Source organism: Ursus maritimus, assembly GCF_017311325.1.
Source record: "Ursus maritimus isolate PB19 chromosome X unlocalized genomic scaffold, ASM1731132v1 scaffold_X1, whole genome shotgun sequence".
Taxonomy (NCBI): domain Eukaryota; kingdom Metazoa; phylum Chordata; class Mammalia; order Carnivora; family Ursidae; genus Ursus; species Ursus maritimus.
Window position 1 is genome coordinate 78741305 of NW_024423319.1, and position 25972 is coordinate 78767276.

At 36.8% G+C, this 25972-nt stretch overlaps 1 protein-coding gene across 5 annotated transcripts in view; it reads left to right on the forward strand.

Moving 5' to 3' along the window:
- FAM120C (family with sequence similarity 120C) overlaps window positions 1-25972 on the forward strand; it is a 140278-nt gene that overhangs the window by 35396 nt on the left and 78910 nt on the right. For all 5 annotated transcript variants that reach the window (XM_040631306.1, XM_040631305.1, XM_040631302.1 and 2 more), the window contains exons 5-9: window positions 14992-15094; window positions 15646-15722; window positions 16173-16453; window positions 17162-17438; window positions 18084-18255. In XM_040631306.1, coding sequence (XP_040487240.1) covers window positions 14992-15094; window positions 15646-15722; window positions 16173-16453; window positions 17162-17438; window positions 18084-18255 — 910 coding nt within the window. The remainder of the gene's footprint in view (window positions 1-14991; window positions 15095-15645; window positions 15723-16172; window positions 16454-17161; window positions 17439-18083; window positions 18256-25972) is intronic.

Consider the following 25972-nt stretch of genomic DNA (forward strand, 5'->3'; position numbering starts at 1 on the left):
ATACGTCATTGTTAGTAGTGAAAAACGGGCTCTACTGGGAATTTGTCTTGTGAAATAAAATTAAAAGTTAGGAAAATAAGTTAGTTTTATTTTTAATTTAACTTATACTTGCATAATGGGTTTTTCAGTTTATTTTTGAAATTAACATAAAGTAAAACTGACTTTCGTATATGTGTGTATATAATTCTGTGAATTTTTAGCACATGTATAGATTATGTAACCGCCATCACAATCAGGATCAGAACAGCTGAACCACCCCAGAAATCTCTCATACTATCCCTTTGTAATCACACCCAAACATCACTAACTCCTGGCAACTACCAGTCTGTTCTCTGTCACTATAGTTGTATCTTTTAGAGAATAACATATGAATGGAATCATACAGTACGTAATCTTTTAAGAACAGCATTTTTCATTCAACATAATGCTTTTGAGAATCTTCTAAGTTGTTTCCTATTGCATCTATCAATAATTCATTCCTTTTTATTGCCAAGTAGTATACATTGTGTGGATATACCACAGTATGTTTATTCATTCATCCCTGGAAGATATTTGAGTTGTTTCCAATTTTTGGTGGTTTGAATAGAGTTGCTATAAACATTTGTGTACCGGGCTTTTTTTTATGAGCATAAGTTTTCATTTCCTTGGTGTAAATACCTAGGAGTGGGATTTCTGGGTCATATGGTAAGTATATGTTTAACTTTAACTTTATAAGACCTTGCCAAGCATTTTCCAGTGTGGCTGTTCCATTCCTCACTAGCACTTGTTATTGTCAGTATTTTTTTATAGCCATTCTAAAAGGGGTATAGTGGTAGCTCTTCATAATTTTAATTTGCATTTCTGAAATGAGTAATGGTGAACATTTTTTTCTTTTGCGTATTTGCCATTCATATACCCTCTTTGGTGAATAGTCTATTCATGAACAGTCTTTTGTCCATTTTTACTCGAGTTATTTATTTACTCACTGTTGATTTTTGAGAGTTCTTTGTATATTCTTGCTTAAAGTCCTTTGTCAGATATCTGGTTTGCAAATATTTTCTCCCAGTCTGTAGTTTATCTTTACATTCTGTAAGTGTATTTTGCAAAGGAAAAGTTTTAAATTTTCATCTCTATGGATCATGCCATTGGTGTCATGTATAAAAATCCTTTGCCTAACTACAGGCATGCTGATATTGTCCTGTTTTCTTGTAAAAAAATTATATACTTTTACATTTTACATTTAGAACAGATCATCCATTTTGAGTTCCCTTTTTATAAAGTGTCAGGTGTTTTGGTTTATTTTTTGCATACGGATGTCCAGTTGTTTCAACAGTTTGTTGAAAAGACTGTCTTTTCTCCATTGAATTGCTATTTGTGTGGGTCTATTTCTGGACACTATTCTGTTCAGTTGATCCATGTGTCTATTTCTTTGCAAATAGGACTCTGTCCTGAATACTGTAGCTTTATGGTAAGTCAAAACTAGGTAGTGATCCCTCCAATTTTCTTTTTCTTTTTCAAAATTATTTTATCTATTCTAGTTCCTTTGTCTCTCCATACACATTTCAGAATAATCTTTTCTATATCCACAACAAATAATCCTGCTGGGATTTTAATGGGAATTCCTTATATTAAATATACAGTTGACCCTTTAACAACATGGGGGTTAGGGAAACCGACCCTAAAATCCATGCATAATTTTTAATTCCCCAAATATGTAGCTACTAATAGCCTATTACTGATTGGATGCATTACTGATAACGTGAACTGTCAATTAACACATGTTTTGTATGTTTAATGTATTGTATACTGTATTCTTATAATAAAGTAAGCTAGAGAAAAGAAAATGTTATTAAGAAAATTATAAGGAAGAGAAAATACATTTAAAGTACTGTATTGTATTTATCAAAAAAAGTTCACATATAAGTGGACCCACACAGCTCAAACCTGTGTTGTTCAAGGGTCAACTGTATAGATGAATTTGAGTTTTCAAATCCAGCAATACAATATATCTCTCCATTTATTTAGTTCATCTTTGATTTTTTCATCAGCATTATATAGTTTTCAGGATACAAGTCCCATACATTTTTTTTATTATTTTTTAATTTAAATTCAATTAATTAACATATAATGTATTATTTGTTTCAGGGGTACAGGTTTGTGATTCATCAATCTTATATAATACCCAGTGGTCATTATAACACGTACCCTCCCCAGTGTCCATCACCCCATTACCCCATCCCCCACCCCCCTCCCCTCCAGCAACCCACAGTTTGTTTCCTAAGACTAAGAGTCTCTTATGGTTTGTCTCCTTCTCCGGTTTTGTCTTCTTTCATTTTTTCCTCTCTTCCCCCTTGACCCTCTGCCGCCTTTCTTAAATTCCACATATCAGTGAGATCAAGTGATAATTGTCTTTCTCTGATTAACTTATTTCGCTTAGCATAATACCCTCTAGTTCCATCCATTGCAAATGGCAAGATTTCTTTTTTTGATGGCTGCATAATATTCCATTGTATATATACACACCACATCTTCTTTATCCATTCATCTTTCAGTGGACATCTGGGCTCTTTCCATACTTTGGCTATTGTGAACATTGCTACTATAAACATTGGGGTGCAGTTGCCCCTTTGGATCACTACATTTGTATCTTTGGGGTAAATACCCAGTAATGCAATTGCTGGGTCATTGGGTAGCTCTATTTTCAACTTTTTGAGGAATCTCCATACTGTTTTCCAGAGTGGCTGCACCAACTTGCATTCCCACCAGCAGTGTAGGAGGGATCCCCTTTCTCCACATCCTCTCCAGCAATTGTTGTTCCTTGCCTTGTCAATTTTTGCCATTCTAACTGGCGTAAGGTGGTATCTTAGTGTGGTTTTGATTTGAATTTCCCTGATGGCTAATGATTTTGAGCATTTTTTCATGTGTCTGTTGGCCATTTGGATGTCTTCTTTGTAGAAATGTCTGTTCATGTCTTCTGCCCATTTTTGATGGATTATTTGTTCTTTGGGTGTTGAGTTTGATAACTTCTTTATAGATTTTGGATACTAGTCCTTTATCTTAATGTCATTTTCAAATATCTTCTCCCATTCTGTCAGTTGTCTTTTGGTTTTGTTGACTGTTTCCTTTGCCGTGCAAAAGCTTTTTATCTTGTTGAAGTCCCAAAAGTTCATTTTTGCCTTTGTTTCCCTTGCCTTTGGGGACGTGTCCAGCAAGAAGTTGCTGTGGCTGAGGTTGAAGAGGCTGCTGTCTGTGTTCTCCTCTAGGATTTTGATGGATTCCCATCTCACATTGAGGTCTTTCATCCATTTTGAATTTATTTTTTGTGTGGTGTAAGAAAGTGGTCCAGTTTCATTCTTCTGTATGTTGCTGTCCAGTTTTCCCAGCACCATTTATTGAAGAGACTGTCTTTTTCCCATTGATATTCTTTCCTGCTTTGTCAAAGATTAATTGACCATAGAGTTGAGTGTCCGTTTCTGGGTTCTCTGTTCTGTTCCACTGATCTATGTGTCTATTTTTGTGCCAGTACCATACTGTCTTGATGATTACATCTTTGTAATAGAGCTTGAAGACTGGAATTTTGATGACACCAGCTTTGGTTTTCTTTTTCAACATTCCTTTGGCTATTTGGGGTCTTTTCTGGTTCCATACAAATTTTAGGATTATTTGTTCCAGTTCAGTGAAAAAAGTTGATGGTATTTTGGAAGGGATTGAACTGAATGTGTCGATTGCTCTAGGTCACATAGACATTTTAACAATATTTGTTCTTCCAATCCATGAGCATGGAATGTTTTTCCATTTCTTTGTGTCTTCCTCAATTTCTTTCATGAGTGTTCTGTAGTTTTCAAAGTACAGATCCTTTGCCCGCTTGGTTAGGTTTATTCCTAGGTATCTATGGTTTTGGGTGCAATTGTAAATGGGATTGACTCCTTAATTTCTCTCTCTGCTGCTTCATTATTGGTGTATAAAAATGCAACTGATTTCTGTGCATTGATTTTATATCCTTCCACTTTGCTGAATTCCTGTATGAGTTCTAGCAATTTTGGTGTGGAGTCTTTGGGTTTTCTACATTAGAGGATCATGTCATCTGCAAAGAGTGAGAGTTTGACTTCTTCTTTGCCAATTCAGGTGCCTTTTATTTGTTTTCGATGTCTGATTGCTGAGGCTAGGACAAGTCCCATACATTTTTTAACAATTATATAAGGATTTTATATTTGAGGCACCTATTGTAAAAGATATTGTTTTGTTCATTTCAATTTCTAATTGTTCATTGCTGCTCTATAAAAATATGATTGATTTTTGTGTGTTGACCTTGTATTCTGCAACCTTTCTAAACTCACAAGAAGTTTTTTGGTATGTTTGTTGGTATTTTCTGTGTAGATGATCATATTGTCTGTGAATAAGGACAGTTTTATTTCTTTTCTAGTCTGTGTGTCTTTTTCTTCCTTACTGCACCATCTAGGATTTCTAAACAATGGTGAATAGGAGTGATGATTTATTTTGTTCCCAATCTTCAGGAAGAGCATTCAGTCAGCATTAAGTATTACATTAGCTGTAGGTCTTGTAGATGTACATTATCAGGTTGAGGAAGTTATGTTCCTGATTTACTAAGAGTTCTTATCATTAAAGGATGGTGTACTTTGTCAAATGTATTTTTTTTTTTTTTGCATCTGCTGATAGGATCATGTGCTTTTTCTGCTTTAGTCCATTGATTAATATTGAACCATCTTTGCATTCCCAGGATGTGGTCAAGGTATATTCTTCCTTTTTTTATATTATTGGATTTGAATTACTAGTATTTCATTGAACATTTTTGCATTTGTTTTCTTGAGGAATGTTGGTCAATAGTGTTTTTGTGCTGTCTTTGTCTGGTTTGGTATCAGGGTAATGCTGGACTCAAAATGAGTTGGCAAGTATTCTTCTGATTTTTGGGAGAGATTGTGTAGAATTGGTTTTTCCTCTTTAACAGTGGTAGAATTTGCCAGTGATTTCTTGTAGAGATTTATTTGAATTTATGCTATTTAGAGTTTTCTAGCTTCTTGAATATCTAAGTATGTCTTTCACTAAATTTGAGAATTTTTCAGCTATTTTTTTTTCTGTTCCATGTTTTCCTTTCCTTCCGTGTGTATAATAACACCAATGTTAGACCTTTTGGCATTATTCTGTAGGTCCTTGAGGCTCTGCATTTTTCAGTAAAATTATATTTTTGTCACTGATTTTCACACTGGATAATTTCTTTTGATTTATCATAAATTTCATTGACTCTTTTCTTGGTCATCTCTGTCCTGCTATAGAGCCCATCCAACAAAGTTTTTAAAATTTTGGTTACGGTATTGTTAAGTTCTAAAATTTCCATTTGGTTCTTTACATATTATCTTTTTTTGCGGAGACTTTCCATCTTTCTCTGTGTTTCAGAAATGTTTCCCTTACTTCCAAGCACTTTTATAAAGCTGCTTTAACATCTTTGTCAGATAATCCCAGTGTGTTTGTCATCTCAGCATTGGGAGTCTTGATATTGTTTCAATATAAGAAGGAATGTTGACAGTTTTGTTTTAGGAGGCAATTGACCCATTTAGGTTTAGACCACAAGTTCTTACCATCCTTCTGTGGGCTGTGGTTTCATTGTCAGTGCAATTTTCAAAGTCGTTCCAAACTTATTTGGCTCAGTCCCATGTATATGCCACCCACTCAGTATCCAGTCTGGGACTTGTTTGGTTGTTTATCTCTTCAGTTCTCAGAGTCTGTGGTCTGCTGTTTAGTGTCAGATCCACATATTCTGCTGCTCTGTCTCTGCGATCTCTTCAGTATTCCTGGTTCATTGGGCCACCCTTTCTCTGTGTCTGGGGCCAAACAGCAGAAGGATAGAAAGAGAGGAAAAGCATCAAAGGCTCACCCTACCCTACTGAGACCACTGCTTCTCTGATTGGAAAGGAAGCTTCCTGTTATTCCCGTGTTGCCACTGCTGCCACCATAGGTTTGTTTCAGGCTGGCCCACATGAGAACAGAAAAAAGGAAAGAAAAAGAAATTAGAGTGTTTCCATATACTTTCTTGAGTTTTCAAGAACCCCCTTTCCCATTCTTCAAGCCAGAACTAAGCTAGGGTTTCCCCTGGAGCTCTCAGTCCACATCAAAGTATGCTTCTAGATGTTAGGCTGCATTCTGTCCACACCAAGAGATACTGCAAGAAAAAGAAATCCTAAAAAAGAAAAAGAAATCCTAAACTCACCCTTGATTCTGTGGTACGTTGAATTCTGGCCTTCTTCCCCAGCCCTCCTGTTACTGTTTACTTTTCAGAGTCTTCAAATAGCTGCTCCTAGGTTTTATAACTACCTTCCAGTGGGAATAAGGTAGTGTGTTTCCTCCATCTTATCTAAAATGGAACTCTCTCTGTAGATTTTTTTTAAATGAATAAAGCATGAAATCAGCACTTTATCGTGGGAGCATAATTTTCCTAACCAGTTATATGATAGGACAATCTAGCATCCATTACTTTACATCTAACTTTCTAGCATAATCATAAAAAGGTTTTTTTTCATAAAAAATGTACTTGGGCTTTATTTTCCCAAAGGGCTTAGTTTCTTTCAATATTCAAATCATTGTTTTTCCAAGTGCCTTTCTTAACATCATCTTTCATAATTTTTTCTTCCACTGTTGTTGAACACTAACTGTACCACTCATTTTCCATGACTTCTAGCATGATGTATGCAGTCCTCCATCATTTCCCTTGACTTAAGGAAATCCTGACCTTTATGATACATTATGCTCATTCACTTTGTTGATTTCCATTGTACTTTCAGCTGTTTGCCTCAGACAATTAGGAAGACACTGACCCACAAAGAAAGAAATTGACATAGTGGGTAGGGGGAGATACTAGTGTTAAGCAGGGGATACTGTTTGGATGAATAAGTTTTCCTTCCCCTTTTTATTGTGGTAAAATATACATAACATAAAATTTACCATCCTAATCATTTTAAGTGAATCATTTTAAGTGTACAGTTCAGTGGTATTAAATACATTCGTAATGTTGTGTATCCATCACCATCATCCATCTCCATAACTCTTATCATCTTGTAAAACTGAAACTCTATACCCATTATATGATAACTTCCCATTTTCCTCTCCCCTCCAGCCCTTGGCAACCACAATTCAACTTTCTTTTCCTATGATTTTTTTAAAGATTTTTATTTATTTATTTATTTGACAGACAGAGAGAGCACAAGCAGGGGGAGGAGCAGAGGGAGAGGGAGAAGCAGGCTCCCCACTGAGCAGGGAGCCCGATGTGGGCCTCGATCCCAGGACCCTGAGATCATGACCTGAGCTGAAGGCAGACGCTTAAGCGACTGAGCCACCCAGGTGCCCCTCTTTCCCTATGATTTTGACCACTTTAGGTGCCTCATCTAAATGGAATTATACAGTATTTGTCTTTTTGTGACTGACTTATTTCACTTACCATGATGCCCTCAAGGTTCATCTATGTTGTAGCATGTGCCAGAATTTCTTTCCTTTTTAAAACGAAATAATATTCCATTATATGTTGACAGAGGAAAAATTTTATAAGTGTTCATCTGAGTGGTGAATATTTTTAATGTTACAGCTTTTGCTTCCCTTTATAGCTTTATGATCTTTGGAACCTGGATAATGACTATTCTTAATAACAAGGATCCCCCTTTTCACTAAATAATAAGAACAAAACATTTTTAAAATAGAGACTTTGCTATGAATTCCCCCACCCTAAATGTTTTATAGTGTTTCCTAGTCCCCTTCATATGTATGTTTTTATGTGGTAGTGATCTCAGTGTAAAAATTTTTAACCTGCTTTTTTCACTTAACATTATGTCTTAAACCAGTTTTCATTGTTGCTGTATAATTTTCATAAACATCATTTTTAGCAGTTGTATAATTATGAGAGCTCTTCTAAACAAACATACAAAAACTGCTAGGTAATAGCATCAAAGGACAGTGTTCTGCTCTGCTACCTATGGCCTCTCAGGATCTATAAAAGAAAAGGGTAGGGCATTATTAAATACGACCATATATTAAGTACTGAATATACTTCTACAGACAAGGTCCCATGCTAGACACTAAAATATAAATGTGAATAAACCCTTCTTTGTTCTTGCAGAACTTTAGGTTAAATGGGAGGCAGAAGCAAATCAATAAGTACAACAAAGAAAAACCACAGTAAATGTGTCACGGAAGGAAAGGTTTTGTAGAAGTCATACCCTTGAAGGCAGAGTAAATGTTTGTCAGGGCACAGAACAGTGGTACACTGAGGGAAGTACACATAATTCAGTATTTCAGGGGATTAGGTCATTGATCTTTACTCACTGATGTTGAATGGTTTATAAGTTAAGTGCAGAAAGCAAGTTGAAAAACAGTATAATAATATGATTCCATATATATGAAAAAACCAAAACCATATTGGTGTACATACATAATGTGTATATGACATGACATAGACCAAACTGATTAACACTGGTCACTTCTAGGAAGAGGAGTAAGTACACAGCTATAGATATTAAGGAAGACTGTGTGTGGCTTACATTTTTTAGGAGATTGTTAGGTATGTAATTAAATATAAAATGGAAATAATAGTGAATATATAACTAATGGAACCTTGATACAGTGGAATATTATTCAACCAAATAGATATCATTCCATAAGTCAGTAATTTGCATATATTCTTGAGATTTGGAATACTTTTTCAGACAATTATATACTCAGATTTTTGAGAAAGGAGAGTGATTTTATTTCTAAGTGAGCCTGGAGGACCTGGTGATCTTGATTTCTGTGTTTGTGTGCCTGAATGTACATAAATAAAGACATCTGGAATGCTATATAGGTCCTAGAATGTTAACAATTACAGGTTCTGAGAGAGAAGATTATAAATGTTTAAAATTTTACTTTTTGGGATTACATATTTTAATTTTTTATACATTTTAAGAAATGTTTCTTGCAGTTAGAAGACTTTTTTTGTAGAAAGTACTCAACATTGGGCTGGATGGTGAATTGGGCACTCTCATGCACTGATGATGAGAGCATAACTTGAGACATCGGTTTTGGAAAGAGATTTACTATCATGTGTCAAAAGTCTATGCATTTTAGACTTAAAGAGTGCAGATCAAAAGCGAGAGGATGGAGAACCATCTGTCATGCTAATGGACATAAAAAAAAAAGCTGGAGTAGCCATACTTCTATCAGACAAACTAGATTTGAAAACAAAGACTAACAAGAGAAGAAGGGCATTATATCATAATTAAGGGGTCTATTCATCAAGATCTAACAATTGTAAATATTTATGCCCCCAACTTGGGAGCACCCAAATATACAAATCAATTAATAATAAACATAAACCCATTGATAATAATACAACAATAGGGGACTTTAACACCCCACTTACAGCAATGGACAGATCGTCTAAGCAGAAAGTCAACAAGGAAACAATGGCTTTGAATGACACACTGGACCAAATGGACTTAACAGATATATTCAGAACATTTCATCCTAAAGCAGCAGAATACACATTCTTTTCGAGTGCACATGGGACAGTCTCCAAAATGGATCACATACTGGGTCAATAATCAGCCCTCAACAAGTACAAAAAGACTAAGATCATAATATGCATATTTTTGGACCACAACATTATGAAACTTGAAGTCAACCACAAGAAAAAAATTGGAAAGACCACAAATACATGGAGGTTAAAGAACATCCTACTAAAGAATGAATGGGTTAACTAGGAATTAAAGAAGAAATTTAAAAATACATGGAAGCAAATGAAAATGAAACACAGCAGTCCAAAACCTTTGGGATACAGCAAAGGCAGTATTAAAAGGGAAGTGCATTGCTCTACAGTCCTACCTCAAGAAGCAAGAAAAGTCTCAAATACACAATCTAACCTTACACGTAAAGGAGCTAGAAAAGGAACAGCAAATAAAAACCTAAATCCAAGAGAAGAAGGGAAATAATTAAGATTAGAGCATAAATAAACTATATAGAAACCAAAACAAAACAAAACAACCCGTAGCACAGATTAACAAAACTAAGAGCTAGTTCTTCGAAAGAATTTAAAAAAATGATAAACCCCTAGCCAGACTTATCAAAAAGAGAAAGGACACAAAAAGGATAAAATCATGAATGAAAGAGGAGAGATCACAACCAACACCACAGAAACACAGTTATAAAACAATACTATGAAAAATTATATGCCAGCAAACTGGGCAACTTGGAAGAAATGGACAAATTCCTAGAAACCTACAAACTACCAAAACTGAAACATGAAGAAATAGAAAATTTGAACGGACCCATAACCAGAAAAGAAATTGAATCAGTAATCAAAAATCTCCCAAAAACAAGAGCCCAGGGCCAGATGGTTTCCCAGGGGGAATTCTACCAGACATTTAAAGAAGAGTTGATACTTGTTCTCCTCAAACTGTTCCAAAAGTACAGAAATGGAAGGAAAACTTCCAAACTCATTGTATGAAGCCAGTATTACCTTGATTCTAAACCCAGACAAAGACCCCACTAAAAAGGAGAATTATAGGCCACTATCCCTGATAAACATGGATGCAAAAATTCTCAGTAAACTACTAGCAAACCAAATTCAACAGTACATTAAAATAATGATTTACCACGTTCAGGTGGGATTTATTCCTGGGCCACAGAGGTGATTCAGTATTCACAAATCAATCAATATGATACATCACATTAGTAAGAGAAAGGATAAGAACCATATAATACTGTTAATAGATGCAAAAAAAAAGCATTTGAAAAAAATACATCATCCTTTCTTGATAAAAACCCTCAACAATGTAGGGATAGAAGGAACATACTTCAGCCTCATGCAGGCAATATACAAAAGACCCACAGTTAGTATCCTCAATGGGGAAAAACTGAGAGCCCTTCCCCTATGGTCAGGAACAAGACAAGAATGTCTGCTCTCACCATTACTATTTAACATAGTACTGGAAAAGTCTTGCCCTCAGCAATCAGCCAACAAAAAGAAATAAAAGGCATCCAAATTGTCAAGGAAGAAGTCAAACTTTCGCTATTTGTAGACAACATGATACTCTATGTAGAAAACGCAAAAGACTCCACCAAAAAATTGCTAGAACTTAAACATGAATTCAGCAGAGTTGCAGGATATAAAATCAATGTGCAGAAATCTGTTGTATTTCTATACACCAATAATGAAGCAGCAAAAAGAGAAATCAAGGAATCGATCCCATTTGCAGTTGCACCAAAAACAAGAAGGTACCTAGGAATAAACCTAACTAAAGAGGTAAAAGATGTGTACTCCTAAAACTATAGAACATTTATGAAAGAAATTGAGGAGGACACAAAGAAATGGAAGAGCATTCCATGTGCGTTGAAAGAACAAACATTATTAAGATGTCTATACTACCCAAAGCAATTTACACGTTTAATGCAATCCCTATCAAAATACCATCAGCAATTTTCACAGAGCTGGAACAAACCATCCTACAATTTGTATGGAACCAACAAAAGATCCCAAATAGCCAAAGCAATCATGAAAAAGAATAATTCTGGATTTCAAGTTATATTACAAAGCTGTAGTCATCAAAACAGTATGATGCTGGCACAAAAACAGACACATAGATCAGTGGAACAGAATGGAAAACCCAGAAATGGACCCTCAACTCTATAGTCAACTAATCTTTGACAAAGCAGAAAAGAATATCCAATGGAAAAAAGACAGTCTCTTCAACAAATGGTGTTGGGAAAACTGGACAACAACATGCACAAGTATGAAACTGGATCACTTTCTTACACTGTACACTAAAATAAATTCAAAATGGATGAAAGACCTAAATGTGAGACAGGAATCCATCAAAATCCTAGAGGAGAACACAGGCAACAACCTCTTTGACCTCAGCAGCAGCAACTTCTTCTTCCTAGACACGTCTCCAGAGGCAAGGGGAACAAAAGCAAAAAATGAACTATTGGGACTTATTCAAGGTAAAAACATCTGCACAGTGAAGGAAACAATCAACAAAACTAAAAGGCAGCATGTGGAATGGGAGAAGATATTTGCAAATGACATATCTGATAAAGGGTTAGTATCCAAAATCAATAAAGAACTTATTAAACTCAACACCCAAATAAACAAATAATCCAGTTAAGAAATGGGCAGAAGATATGTATAGAAACTTTTCCAAAAAAGACAGCGAGATGGCCAACAGACACATGAAAAGATGCTCAACATCACTCATCATCAGCGAAATGCAAATCAAAACCACAATGAAATATCACCTCACACCTGTCAGAATGGCCAAAATTAACACTAGAAACAACAGGGTTGGTGAGGATGCGAGGAAAGGCGAAGCCTCTTGCGCTATTGGTGGGAATGCAAACTGATGCAGCTACTACTCTGGAGAACAGTTTGGAGGTTCCTTAAAAAGTTAAAAATAGAACTACCCTACCATCCCACAATTGCACTACTAGGTGTTTACCCAAAGAATACAAAAATGCAGATTCAAAGGGGTGCATGCACCCTGATGTTTATAACAGCATTATCAGCAGTAGCCAAACTATAGAAAGAACCCAGATGTCTTCAGGCTGATGCATGGATAAAGAAGATGTGGTGTGTGTGTGTGTGTGTGTGTGTGTGTGTGTGTGTTGCATATATATATATATATATATATATGCAATGGAATATTAGTCATCAAAAAGAATGAAATATTGCCATTTGTAACAATGTAGATGGAACTAGAGTGTATTATGCTAAGTGAAATAAATGTCAGAGAAAGACAAATAACATATGATCTCACTCATATGTGGAATTGAAGAAACAAAACAGAGGATCATTGGGGAAGGGGGAAAAGAAAAAAACGGAGAGAGGGAAACAAGCCATAAGAGACTTTTTTAAAAAGATTAATTAATTAATTTACTTGAGAGAGAGAGAGAGTGGGGGGAAGGGCAGACGGGGAAGGAGAGAGACAAGCAGACACCCCACTGAGTGTGGAGCCCACTGTGGGGCTTGATCTCATGACCCTGAGATTATGACCTGAGCCAAAGCCAAGACAGATGCTTAACTGACTGAGCCACCCAGGTGCCCCTAAGCCATAAGAGACTCTTAACTGTAGAGAACAAACTGAGGGTTGATGGAGGGAGGCATGTGGGGGATGGGCTAGATGGGTAACGGGTATTAAAGAGGGCACTTTTGATGAGCACTGGGTGTTGTATGTAAGTGATAAATCACTGAATTCTACTCTAGAAACCAATATTGCATGGTATGTTAACTAAAATTTTGAATTTAAAAAATATGTCTATGAAAATGACCATATCCTTTGACCTGGTATTTCTACTTCTAAGAATATTCCCTATGAAATTATCCAAGAAACTTGTGTAAAATTATGCTTATCAAAGCATTTTTTATAATGATAAAGTAGAAATGACTTTAATAGTTTATATTCCATTTGATGAAATATTAGGAAGTTCATAAAATAATATATTCAAGAGGACTTTAAAATTACATTGGAAAAGGTTTGATAAGGAAAAGCTCCTTCTCAGTCAGCCCTAACGCCTCAGAGATGAACAGTATTTTTACTTCTTTTGCCATAGATTAGTTTTGCTTCTACTTGAACTTTATATATACTCTTTTGTGTCTCTTTTCTTTCACTCAGTATAAGGTATTTGAGACTTATCTGTGTTGCACTTTGTTCTTTTTATAACTGTATAGTATTCCATTGTAGGAATCTACCACAATTATTCATTCTTCTCTTGGTATACATTTGAGTTATTTGGGTTTGGGGCCATTATGAATAAATTTGTTGTTAGTATTCTCATTCCTATCTTTTGGTGGACATATGTACTCATTTCTCCTGGGTAAATACATGGAAGTAGGAATGCTGTGCCAGGTGGTAAATATATGTTTCACTTTGTAAGAAACTGCCAATCTATTTTCCACATTAAACCAATGTACACTCCCACCAGCAATGCACTGAAGTTCCAGTTATTCCATATCCTTACCAGTGCCTGATACTTACAATCTTTAATTTCAACCATTCTGGTGGATATATAGCGATGACACATTGTGGTTTTTGTATATGTTTAAGTGCTTTTTATTTTAGTGTTAATACCTTTCGAACCAATGATTCCACTTTGGGGACATTTTCCTAGGAACATAATCTGAAATCCAGAAAAAAATTGTATGTACATATGTGTTCTTTGTTGCATAACTTATAATAGCCAAATGTGAGAAATAATGTCAGGTATTAGGGAAGTAGTTACGTAATTTATGATACATTTATATTTTTAAAAATACAGTCATTCAAAATTATAATAGAAGGGGGATATGAAATTATATAGTATCAACTATAGAAAATATGTATATTAAAATAGACCAGTAATATGTCAACAAAACAAGTTTATTTTAAAATACTGGAAGAAGGGGCAACTGAGTGGCTTAGTTAAGTGTCTGACTCTTGATTTCAGCTCAGGTCATGATCTCAGGTTCCTGGGATTGAGCTCCGTGTCAGGTTCTGTGCTCAGTATGGAATCTGCTTGAGGATTCTCTCTCTCCTTTTGCCCCTCACCCCACTCATATGCATGCTCTCTCTCTCTTTCCCTCTCTCTCAGATAAATTTAAAAAATAATAAATAAATAATCTATCTTTTAAAAAAATTTGAAAGATAAAATACATAAAATAAAATACTGGAAGAAAACAGACCAAAATATCTTTGGGTGGTGGTAGTATGTAATTTTTCCCCATCCTTAATCAATTTTTTCTGATGATCATATGACCATTTTAGAATAGCACAAAATGTAAGTAAACTTTATTTACTTACTTATTTTTAAGCTTAATTTTTTTTATTTTACATTTTATAATGCTTTCTCTCTACCTAGTCTTTTCCGCAACATGAAAAATTGCTCTCTTGGGTTTCTTAAAATATTTTATTTCTGCTACTGTTTTGACTCTTCAATTATAAGTTACATGAAAAAGACGCTCTCATGTTGTTTCTTCTCCTGAACATCTGATGTTCCAATGTCCAGTCCAGGACAGAAGATAAAATAGAGCGATTCAAGAAAGCAGTTGAATACTATTCAGTCACAACCAAACTCTCTTCGCTGCCAGTGGGTCCCTCCTCCTTTCTAGGTAAGGCTTCCATCTGATGCAGAGCTGCTCTATCCAAAGGGGAAACTGAGTCCCTCATGGGAACTCCTGGCCCAGAGTGAAATGACTTGTTGTATTGCACTTTTGTAGAAGTCATTACTGTCCTTTTGATTTCCATGTAATAAGAGTGGTGACCTGGGACAGGGCACTGATTTCTCAAATTTGTAGATGGGGTCCAATGCCATTTCCTTAGGTTGCGCTTTTTCTGGCACTAACCTCCATTACAGCCTGGCGTACGTAACATAGCCCTGTCTTTGGGTTCTGGCCTGGGTTTGAATTCCACCTCTGCTGCTTAATACCTGTGTGATCTTAACTTGTCACATTTGCATGTATGTTATGTGGCTCATGATATCTATTTTATAAGATTTTTTTTAAGATAAAATAATTTCTGTTAGGTTCTTGGCATGGCACATAGCTGCTGTTCAATAAATTATAATTTATTAATAATTTTTCAAGCACTGTGGTGTTAGCAGAATGTAATATTGTAGAATTAGTAGAATTGACTAAAGTATAGCCCTTTCTCTTGGCTTCAGGTTTTCGGAATAATCGGCTTGGAAACCCTCCCCTTCCACGAAATCAGATGGGTACTATCTCTGCTGGAAAGCCAATGGTAATATCTTTCAAGAATCCCAAGACCATGTGTTAGCATTAGACTCAGGTTGCTTTCTGATTTTTATACTCTGAGTTAAGGAGTTAAAGTAATTCAATGTTATCAGAATATCAAGACTGTATATACCTATGTCACATTCTCAACTTAAGGCTGGCAGACTACATAAAGAAAATATCCAAATCAATCAGTAACCACTAGGGCATTGTGAAGGTAGATTAGCTAATGTTGGAGAGTGGTTCTAGGAGACATGGATTGGTCCATTGTCCTGCCTCTGGAGGATTCTGTCCATATATCACTGTTAGAATAATTTCTTATTATTCTCAGTAGGTTCTTTGTATCCCAACAACAATCCCTGCTACTGGCATTATCCACTGTGTCACAACTTCTGAGGGAACCATTTTAGAGCCTGTTCAAATGTTAAATAGCTTTTCTGTCTGTTTTATCCTTTAGTTTTCTCACCATGTGCCCCAGAAAATGAAATATCCACCACCATTCCCAGTGGGACACAACTCCTCTCTTCTCTTCTCTCCCCATGCTTTGGGGGAATCCCATGCTTTTTCTGAGGATCCCATGCTGCAGGACAGCCCCTTTGCCAATTGGGCTGTCTCTTATGACTCCTCTGCATCCCAGTTTCCCAATTACCTGACTTCCAAAGCTTCACCTCCTTTGGGACCAGACTCTTCTCACTCCTCTTCCTCTGATGGTGATGAACCAAATGGAACCAGCTCTGAGTAAGTATCTGAATAGGCACTTAAGGCAACAGACTTCTGGAGTATCTGTAATTTTTTTTTTTTTTTTTTTTTTTGCTGGTAACCTGGGTTTGATGTGGGGAAGTATATATTTCTGGATGTTCTCTATGGCTCTTTATTCTTAAATGAAGTAGAAAAACCCTATGTTTGACTACTTCATACTCATATTGACTCTGTACAGGTGGTAATTTTCAGATACCAGGCCCCTGAAGTAAAAGGAAGCATAGCAGCTGGTTAGGTAAGCCCTAAGGAAGCTATATTTCATGGCTGTCATTTCTCGATTTTTGAGAGGGATGGATTGAATGTAGAAAAAAATGAAAAGACTTTATAGAGTTGAAGTATTAGAACAGTTGAGTAAGCAGTTATATTGCTTAAGACAGGGTTCTGAGGATTAAAACAGTGGTATTTTATACTAGCTTATTTGTTCTTAGATTATTTCTCCAAGAAGATTCTTCCTGGGAAACAGAGCTACTTTGAGGTTTCAATTGTAATCAGTTTCTTAGAACATAAGCTGACTCTAGACATGGCCTCTTACAAGGTGTGGAGGAAATGTATGAGGTCCAATACTAACTTAGTGTCTTGACTTCCAGAGGGTTTGTAAGAATCCTTAGGATCAGAATAGACATCTTCAGTTGGAATATCTTTATCAACCTCCTCTATCTCTTCTACATGGTCTTTTGAAATTTTTAGTCACATCACAGAAACACTTCAGCAGCAGCAGCCTGGATGGGAGGATCCAAATGGTGACAGAGGGTCCTGGGTACAGCCCATTGATGCTGGAGTTGCAGATACCAACCTGGGTGATGGAGAGCCCCACATCCCATCCCTGCTGTCTATGTCTACAAGGAACCATATGGACATCACCATTCCACCCTTACCTCCAGTAGCTCCCGAAGTCTTGCGGGTTGCTGAACACAGACACCGAAGGGGTCTTATGTACCCATATATCTATCATGTCCTCACTAAGGTAAGAGAGCACATCAGCACCTACCTCCCTGCTTTTAACATTGTACTTCATAATTCCTAGAACCATAAGTTACCAGAGAAAATTCTAATTGGTATATGAAGGGAGGTAAAAGGAAACCAAGTATGCTGGGACCCCTCAGTGTATTAGTGGTCTCAGGTGAAGTGACACCAGCAGGAGAGGGAACTTTATAATAAATGAGGCCCCAAGAAGAGAACTGTAATTGTGAGATTTCAAAGAAGATCATGCTCCATGTTGGTAGACTGTGGTCTAGGGCTGGACACAGTTTAAGAAGAGGCTTTATGCCCTTGTTCTTTACCTCTTCCTCTACTTATACAGAGCTGTTCCCTTCCTCCCGTCTTACCATACAACTCTATCCCCCAGCAAAATATCTAAGGTGTGACTTTCCCCCATTTAGTCAGCTATAGTCAGTCATAGCAGAGACTCTAAAAATGGAGCATAGCTTTTAAGCTGCCTATGGTCATCTGGGCTTATTACAGCTTCTTTTTATTCTGAAACTGTTAATAACAAGTAGAAAATTTGGTACCATGGCTACAGAGGCTATAGTTCATTATTGATTCTTCTCAGCTCAATTCCAAACCTTGAGGTAACTCATTTTGTTCTTTCTCCTGGATGATTTTTTGTTAGGGTGAGATTAAGATCCCCGTATGTATTGAGGATGAGTGTAACATGGAGTTGCCTCCAGCTGCTCTCCTGTTCCGGTCAGCACGTCAATATGTTTATGGGGTCCTTTTCAGTCTGGCAGAAACACAGCGGAAAATGGAACGCCTGGCCATACGGCGGCGGCTACCTGTGGAAGGTAAGTTTCATTCTAGCTTCAATAGCTCTCTCAAAGCTTGGTGTGGAACAAAAATGTCTGTGCAAGCACATCATACTTTTGGCTATGGAGCAGTCTTTGAGAAAATACATAATTTTCCAGAATATATATTGGTATGGGAAATGCATTAACTTGAGCCTCAGCTTTAATCATTAAGCATTCAGAGTAACTACTACTTGTATGTAAGAATCATGATAGACTTTGGGAATGTAGAAGTATATCTAACATAGTTTTTCCTCCTTAGTAAGGTCTTGTTTTGGATTTGATCCCGTAGAGAGTTGGAGCCATTGAGATGTTTTAAGCTGCAGAGTGACATGGTCAAATTAGTGTGTTCAAAAGAACCCTCTAGATTTCTGCTTCTGGGAAGATGGAGTACATATACTTTTCCTTATTCCTCCTGCTAAATACAACTAAAAGCCCAGGACATTATATATATAACAAGCACAAGACATTCTAAAAGGTGAAGAGAAGAAGGCAGACTGGCTAAGGACTTTGGGATCCAAGGAATAATGCAGTGGTGAGTTCCCTGGGTTTTCTTATTGCTGCATATATGCTAGACTAGGTGTGGGACAAGCTGGCAGCCCAGAAATCCCCAACAAGAACAGACCAGTAAAAGCCCCAAGAAATGCCTCCTCACTCTAGTCAAAGGACCCAAAAGAAACAACCTAGCAACACAGAGAATTTTTAGATAATAACCACTCTATTCTAGTCAAATACCACAGAAAAACTGCAGCCCACCCTCACCCCTACTAGCAAAGGCCAGATAAATAACCTGGACTTCTATCCTTGCCCAATTGTAACAAGGGAGAAAGGGGAGCTGAGTGGGGAGCCAGGACTTTCACTCCCACTTGGCAGTGATGAGACAGCATCCCCCTTCACTCACCAGAGTGGTGTCAGAAAATACCTGCTAAAACACAAGATTAAAATAAGATCCTTCTAAAATATTAAAGATCCTTTTAAAAGATTGAAATAGAGTCTTTTAAAATAATATCCCAAATGTCCAGGTTTCAATTGAAAATCCTTCATCATACTAAGAACCAGAAAGATTTCAAACTGAGATCTCAAACCAAGGAAAGAAAGTCAATAGGTGCCATCATTGAGATGACACAGATGTTTGAATTACCTAACGGATTTCAAAGCACCCATTATAAAAATGCTTTGACAAAGAATTTTGAACATGCATGATACAAATTAAAAATAGAAAGTCTTAGCAAAGAAATAAAAGAAGAAATGGAGGGGAAAAAAAGAAGATAGAAGAAATGGAAATTAAGAACTAAAAAATACAATAACAAATAAAATACTCAATAGATGGGTTAAATAGCAAATGGGAGGCAACAGAAGAAATAATCAGTGAATATGGAGACAAAACAGTAGAAATTACCTAATCTGAATAATAGAAAATAGGCTGAAAAAATGGACAGGGATCAGTGAAACTAGAACAAAAGATCTAGTATTTGTGTCATCACAGTTCTAGGAGAGGAGGAAGAGGGTGGACTGCAGATGTATTCAAGTAAATAATGGCTGGAGTATTATCAAATTTGGGGAAAAACAAGCCCAAGATTCAGGAAGCTGAGTGAATTATTAACAGTATAAACCCAAAGAAATCCATGTGAAGATATATATTGTGGTTAAACCTTTGAAAGCTAAAGGCAGAAAAAATAATGAAAGCAGCCAGAGGAAAGCAATGCTTTACCTACTGTGGCAAAATAATATGAATAACAGCTGATCTCTCATCAGAAGCCAGAGTCCAGAAGGAAGTTGCACAACATTTTCAAGGGCCAAAAGAAAAGAAATGTCAAGTTAGAATTCTATATCAAACAAAAACATACTCCAGGAATGAAGGGGAAATCACCATATTCTCAGATGAAGAAAAACTAGGATAAATTTTCACAAGCAGAGCTACAGCAAAAGAAGGGCTAAAGGTATTCCTCTACACAAAAAGGAAATGATAAAAGGAGGAATCTTGGGAGGAGCTTGGGAAGATGGCAGAGTAGGAGGACCCTGAGCTCATCCAGTCCTACATTTAGAACTAGGTATCGTCCACATCCAAGTCAATAAACTGGAGAGCCATCTGAAGACTGGCAGAACAAACTCCACAAACAGTAGACAGAGCTGTTCATACTTATTTTTGAGTATGTTGGGGGACTTCTGAAACAAGGGAGCTGGCAGGTGCCATTTTCCATCCCCAGCTGTCAGCATAAGCACAGAGACACGGGCTATAGGTGGGGCTGCACAGACACTTGGCACCTAACTCATTAGCAGTGCTCCATGTGCACGAATTCTCCTGAGGACTTACCCAGTCCAAGCCTGCTGGCTTTGGCCCTGGGCTCAGGGCAATTTTTAAAAAAGATTTATTTATTTTAAATCTTAAAAAAAAAAAAAGGGATGCCTGGGTGGCTCAGTTGGTTAAGCATCTACCTTCAGCTCAGGTCATGAGCCCACAGTCCTGGGATCAAGTACCGTGTCAGGCTCCCTGTTCTGTGGGGAGCCTGTTTCTCCCTCTGCCTCTGTCTCTCATGAATAAATAAATAAAATATTTTTTTAAAAAAAGATTTTTAAAAAATCTTTTTAAAATCAAAGGGAGAGGGAAAGAGAATCCCAAGCAGATTATGTGCTGAGCACAGAGTCTGATGCGGGGCTGGATCCCACCACCTGAGCTGAAATCAAGAGTTGGGGCACATGGGTGGCTCAGTTGGTTAAGCATCTGCCATCAGTTGAGGTCATGATCCCAGGGTCCTGGAATCGAGCCCCACGTCAGCCTTTCTGTTCGACAGGGAGCCTTCTTCTCCCTCTCCCTCTGCCTGCCTCTCCCCTTGCTTGTGCTCTCTCTGTGTGTCAAATGAATAAATACAATCATTAAAAAAAAAAAAAGAATTGGACGCTTAACCAACGACACCACCCAGACACCCCAGGGCAAATTTTGTTAAAGCTAAGCAGGTGCCCCACCTAGCCACCAGGTGCACACCTGCCACTGAGCACCATGCATGTCTGTCACACTGTGCTTAGCTGTGCTCCCCCTAGCCACCCTTGTGTGGTCCCCAAGATGCATGCCCCCAGCTGCCAGCATGCATCACACTGAGCAGCGATCTTCCAGGCACCTTTGTGGATGTACCCAGCCAAGCACCCAAAGGTACCATCTCCTACCATGCCCAGCTGTGTACCCCTAGCTGCTCTTGTGTGCCTCTAGCCACTGTACCACTAAAGAAGATCTGGCATAGGACTAGTGGCCCAGTGCACATTTTGCTAATGCAACTGCCCTGTTCGCATTCCCTGGTGGGCATGCCCCACTCCCCCAGAGCTAGCCTGCCTGGGTCCCACTACAACCATAGAGAGCAAGCACAACCCACAACAGCCAGAGAGTCAGTGCCGATGACTACATGGAAAGGAAAAGGGACTCATAAACAACAGAAGGGCATAAGAAACATACGTAGGATACTCTCCTGAAGTGCCAGGCTCTGGTGAACAGGGGATTAACACTCCAGGACCTCTTCTTCATAAAGTCACTACTTTCAAGAGCAGAAGTTGCAACTGACTTTCTTAACACAGAGAAATCGACACAGAGAGGCAGACAAAATGAGAAAACAGAGAAATTTATCCCAAATTAAAGAAAGGCTAAGGCCACAGCCAGAGATCTAAGCAAAACAGATCAAAGTTACATGCTGGATAAAGACATTAAAGCAGTGATCATAAGCGTACTCGCTGGACTTGAGAAAAGAGTGGAAGACATGATTGAGACCTTTAACACACAGATAGGGAATAACATAGCAAAGATAAAGGGCACAATAAATGACATGAGAAATACACTTGATGGAATGAACAGCAGGATAGAAGAAGCAGAGGAACATGTATGGAAACAAATGAAAATGAATTAGTTATTTAGGAGACAGAGTAATGGAAAGTAATCAAGCTGAATAAAGAAGAAAGAAAAGAATTATGCAAAATGAGAATAGACTTAGGGAACTCATTGACTCTATTAAACGTAATAGCTTTTATATTACAGGAGTCTCAGAAGAGAGAGAAAGGTGGTGAGAAAATTTATTTGAAGAAATAATAGCTGAAAACTTCCCTAAACTGGGGAAGGAAACAGATACTCAGGTACAGGAGGCACAGAGAAACCTCAACAGAATCAACAAAAGTTGACCAACAGCAAGACATACTGTAATTAAATTTATAAAATATAGTGATAAGGAAAAAATTCTAAAAGTAAGATAAAACAAGTCATTAACTTACAAGGGAAAAGTCATAAGGCTAGCAGGAGATTTTGCAACAGAAACTTTGCAAGCCAAAAGGGAATGGCATGATGTATTCAAAGAGCTGAATGGGAGAAATCAGCAGCCAAGAATACTCTATCCAGCAAGGCTATCCTTCAGAATAGAAGGAGACATAAAGAGTTCCCCAGACAAATAAACCTAAAGGAGTTCATGACCACTAAGCCAGCCCTACAAGAAATATTAAAAGGGGCACTTTGAGTGGAAAGGAGAGACCAAAAGTGACAGTATAGAACTAGGAAACACAAAAACAGTAAAAATGAATATTTCTGTAAAAAAAATCAGTCAAGGAACTCACAAAAAGGGATATACAATATAATAACATACCTAAAATGTGGGAAGGAAAGGAGAAAATATTTCAAACATAAACGACCATCAACTTAATATAGACTACTTTATGCAGAAGAGGTTATATACAAATCTAATGGTAACCATATATCAAAACCACTAATAAATATGGACAAAATTAAGAGAAAGAAATCAAATATAGCACTAAAGAAAATCAGCAAAACATGAAAGACAGGAAAGGATCAGAGAAAATCTTCAAAAACACCCAGAAAATGTGTAATAAAATGGCAATAAAAACATATCTATTAATAATTACTTTGAATGTAAGTGGAATAAATGTTCCAATCAAAAGACATAGGCAGATGGATTTAAAAAAAAACAAGACCCATCTGTATGCTACCTACAAGAGACACATTTTAGACCTAAAGACATTCAAAATGAGAGGATGGAGAAACATCTATCATTCAAATAGCTGTTAAAACAAAGCCAGAATAGCAATACTTATATCAGGAAAAATAGACATTAAAAGAAAGACTGTAACAAGGGACAAAGGCGGGCACTATATAATAATAAAGGGGATAGTCCAACAGAAAGATACAACAATTGGGGCGCCTGGGTAGCGCAGTCATTAGGCGTCTGCCTTCGGCTCAGGGCGTGATCCCGGCGTTCCGGGATCGAGTCCCACATCGGGCTCCTCCGCTGGGAGCCTGCTTCTTCCTCTCCCACTCCCCCTGCTTGTGTTCCCTCTCTCGCTGGCTGTCTATGTCTGTCAAATAACTAAAAAATCTTTAAAAAAAAGATACAACAATTGTTAATATTTAGGCACCTAAGAGCACCTAAATACATAAAACAGTTAATAACAAACATAAAGGAACTAATTGATAATAATACAATAATAGTAGTGGACTTTAACATGCCAGTTATGTCAATGGATAGATCATCTAAACAGAACATCAACAAGGAAAGCAATGGCTTTGAATGACAAACTGGAACAGATGAATTTAAAAGATGTATTCAACCATTCCATCCTAAAACAACAGAATAGACATTCTTTTCAAGAGCAAAAGGAACATTCTCCAGAAAGGATCACATATTAGGCCACAATACAAGTCTCAAAAAGTTCAAGAAGATAAAAATCATACCTTGCATATTTTCTGACCACAACGCTATGAAACTAGAAGTCAACCATAAAAAAAAAATCTGGAAAGATTATAAATACATGGAGGTTAAATAACATGCTACTAAACAATGATAGGCTCAACCAGGAAATCAAAGAAGAAACAAAATGTACATGGAAAAAAGTGAAAATGAAAACACAATGGTCCAAAACCTCTGGTATGCAGCAAAGCAATACTAAGAGGCAAGTTTTTATCAATACAGGTCTACCTCAAAAAACAAGAAAAATCTCAAATAAACAACCTAACCTTACACCTAAAGGATCTAGAAAAGTCAAAAAAAACAAAACCTAAAACTAGCAGAAGGAAAGAAATAATAAACACTAGAGCAGAAATAAATGATATACAAAGTAAAAAACAAAAGAACCAATCAATGAAACCAGGAGCTTGTTCCTTGCAAAAAAATCAATAAAATTGATAAACCTCTAGCTAGACTTTGAATAAAAAAGAGGAGGGATTCAATTAAATAAGATCACAAATGAGAGAGGAGAAATAACAACCAATACCACAGATATACATACAATCATAAGAAAATATTATGAAAAACTATATGCAACAAATTGGACAACCTAGAAGAAATGGGTAAATTCTTAGAAACATATAAAAAACAGAAACAGGAAGAAATAGGAAATTTGAACAAACCAATAACCAGCAAAGAAATTGAGTCAGTAATGGAAAACTCCCAACAAACAAAAGTCCTGGACCAGGTGGCTTCATAGGCAAATTCTACCAAACACTTAAAGAAGAGTTAATACCTATTCTTCTCAAACTATTCCAAAAAATAGAAAAGGAAAGAAAATTTCCAAATTCATTCTATGAGTCCAGCATTACCCTGATACCAAAACCAGTTAAAGACACCACTAGAAAACAGAACTACAGACCAATATCTCTCACGAATATAGATATAAAAATCCTCAACAAAATACTGGCACACCAAGTCCAGCAATACATTAAAAAAAATCATTCACCATGATCGAGGGATTTATTTCTTCGTTGCAGGTGTGGTTTAATATTCACAAGTCAATCAACAGGATACATCACATCAGTAGGAGAAAGGACAATCACCACGTGATCATTTCTATAGATGCTGAAGAAGCATTTAACAAAGTATAACATTTGTTTATGATAAAAACCCTCAACAAAAATAGGTTTAGAGGAAACACACCTCAGTATAATGAAGGGCATCTATGGAAAACCCACAAGAAACATCATCCTTAATAGGCATGAACTGATAGCTTTTCCCCCAAGGTCAATAACAAGACAAGAATGTCCACTCTCACCACTTTTATTTAACATAGTACTGGAAGTTCTAGCCACGGCAATCAGAAAACAAAAAGAAAGAAAAGGAATCCAGATCGGTAAGGAAGAAGTAAAACTCTATTTGTAGATGACATGATACTATACATAGGAAAACATAAAGACCACCCAAAAACTGCTAGAACTGATAAAGAAATTGAGTAAAGTTGCAGGAATCAAAATCAATGTATAGAAATCTTTTGCATTTCTATACACCAATAGTGAAGCAGCAGAAAGAGAAATTTTAAAAATTCCATTTGTAATTGCACCCAAAATAATGATATATAAGAATAAAGTTAACCAAAGAGGTGAAAGATCTTTGCTCTCAAAACTATAAAACACTGATGAATGAAATTGAAGATGTCATACAGAAATGGAAAGACATTCCATGCTCCTGGATTGAAAGAACAAATATTGTTAAAATGTCTGTACTACCCAAAGCAATCTACACATTTAATGTAATCCCTATCCAAATACAACAGCACTTTTCACACAGCTGGAACAAACAATCCTAAAATGTGTATGGAACCACCAAAGAACCCAAATAGCCAAAGCGACCTTAAAAAAGAAAACCAAAGCTGGAGGCATCACAATTCTGGACTTCAAGTTATATTACAAAGCTGTAGCAAATCAAAATAGTATGGTACTGGCACAAAAATAGACACATGGATC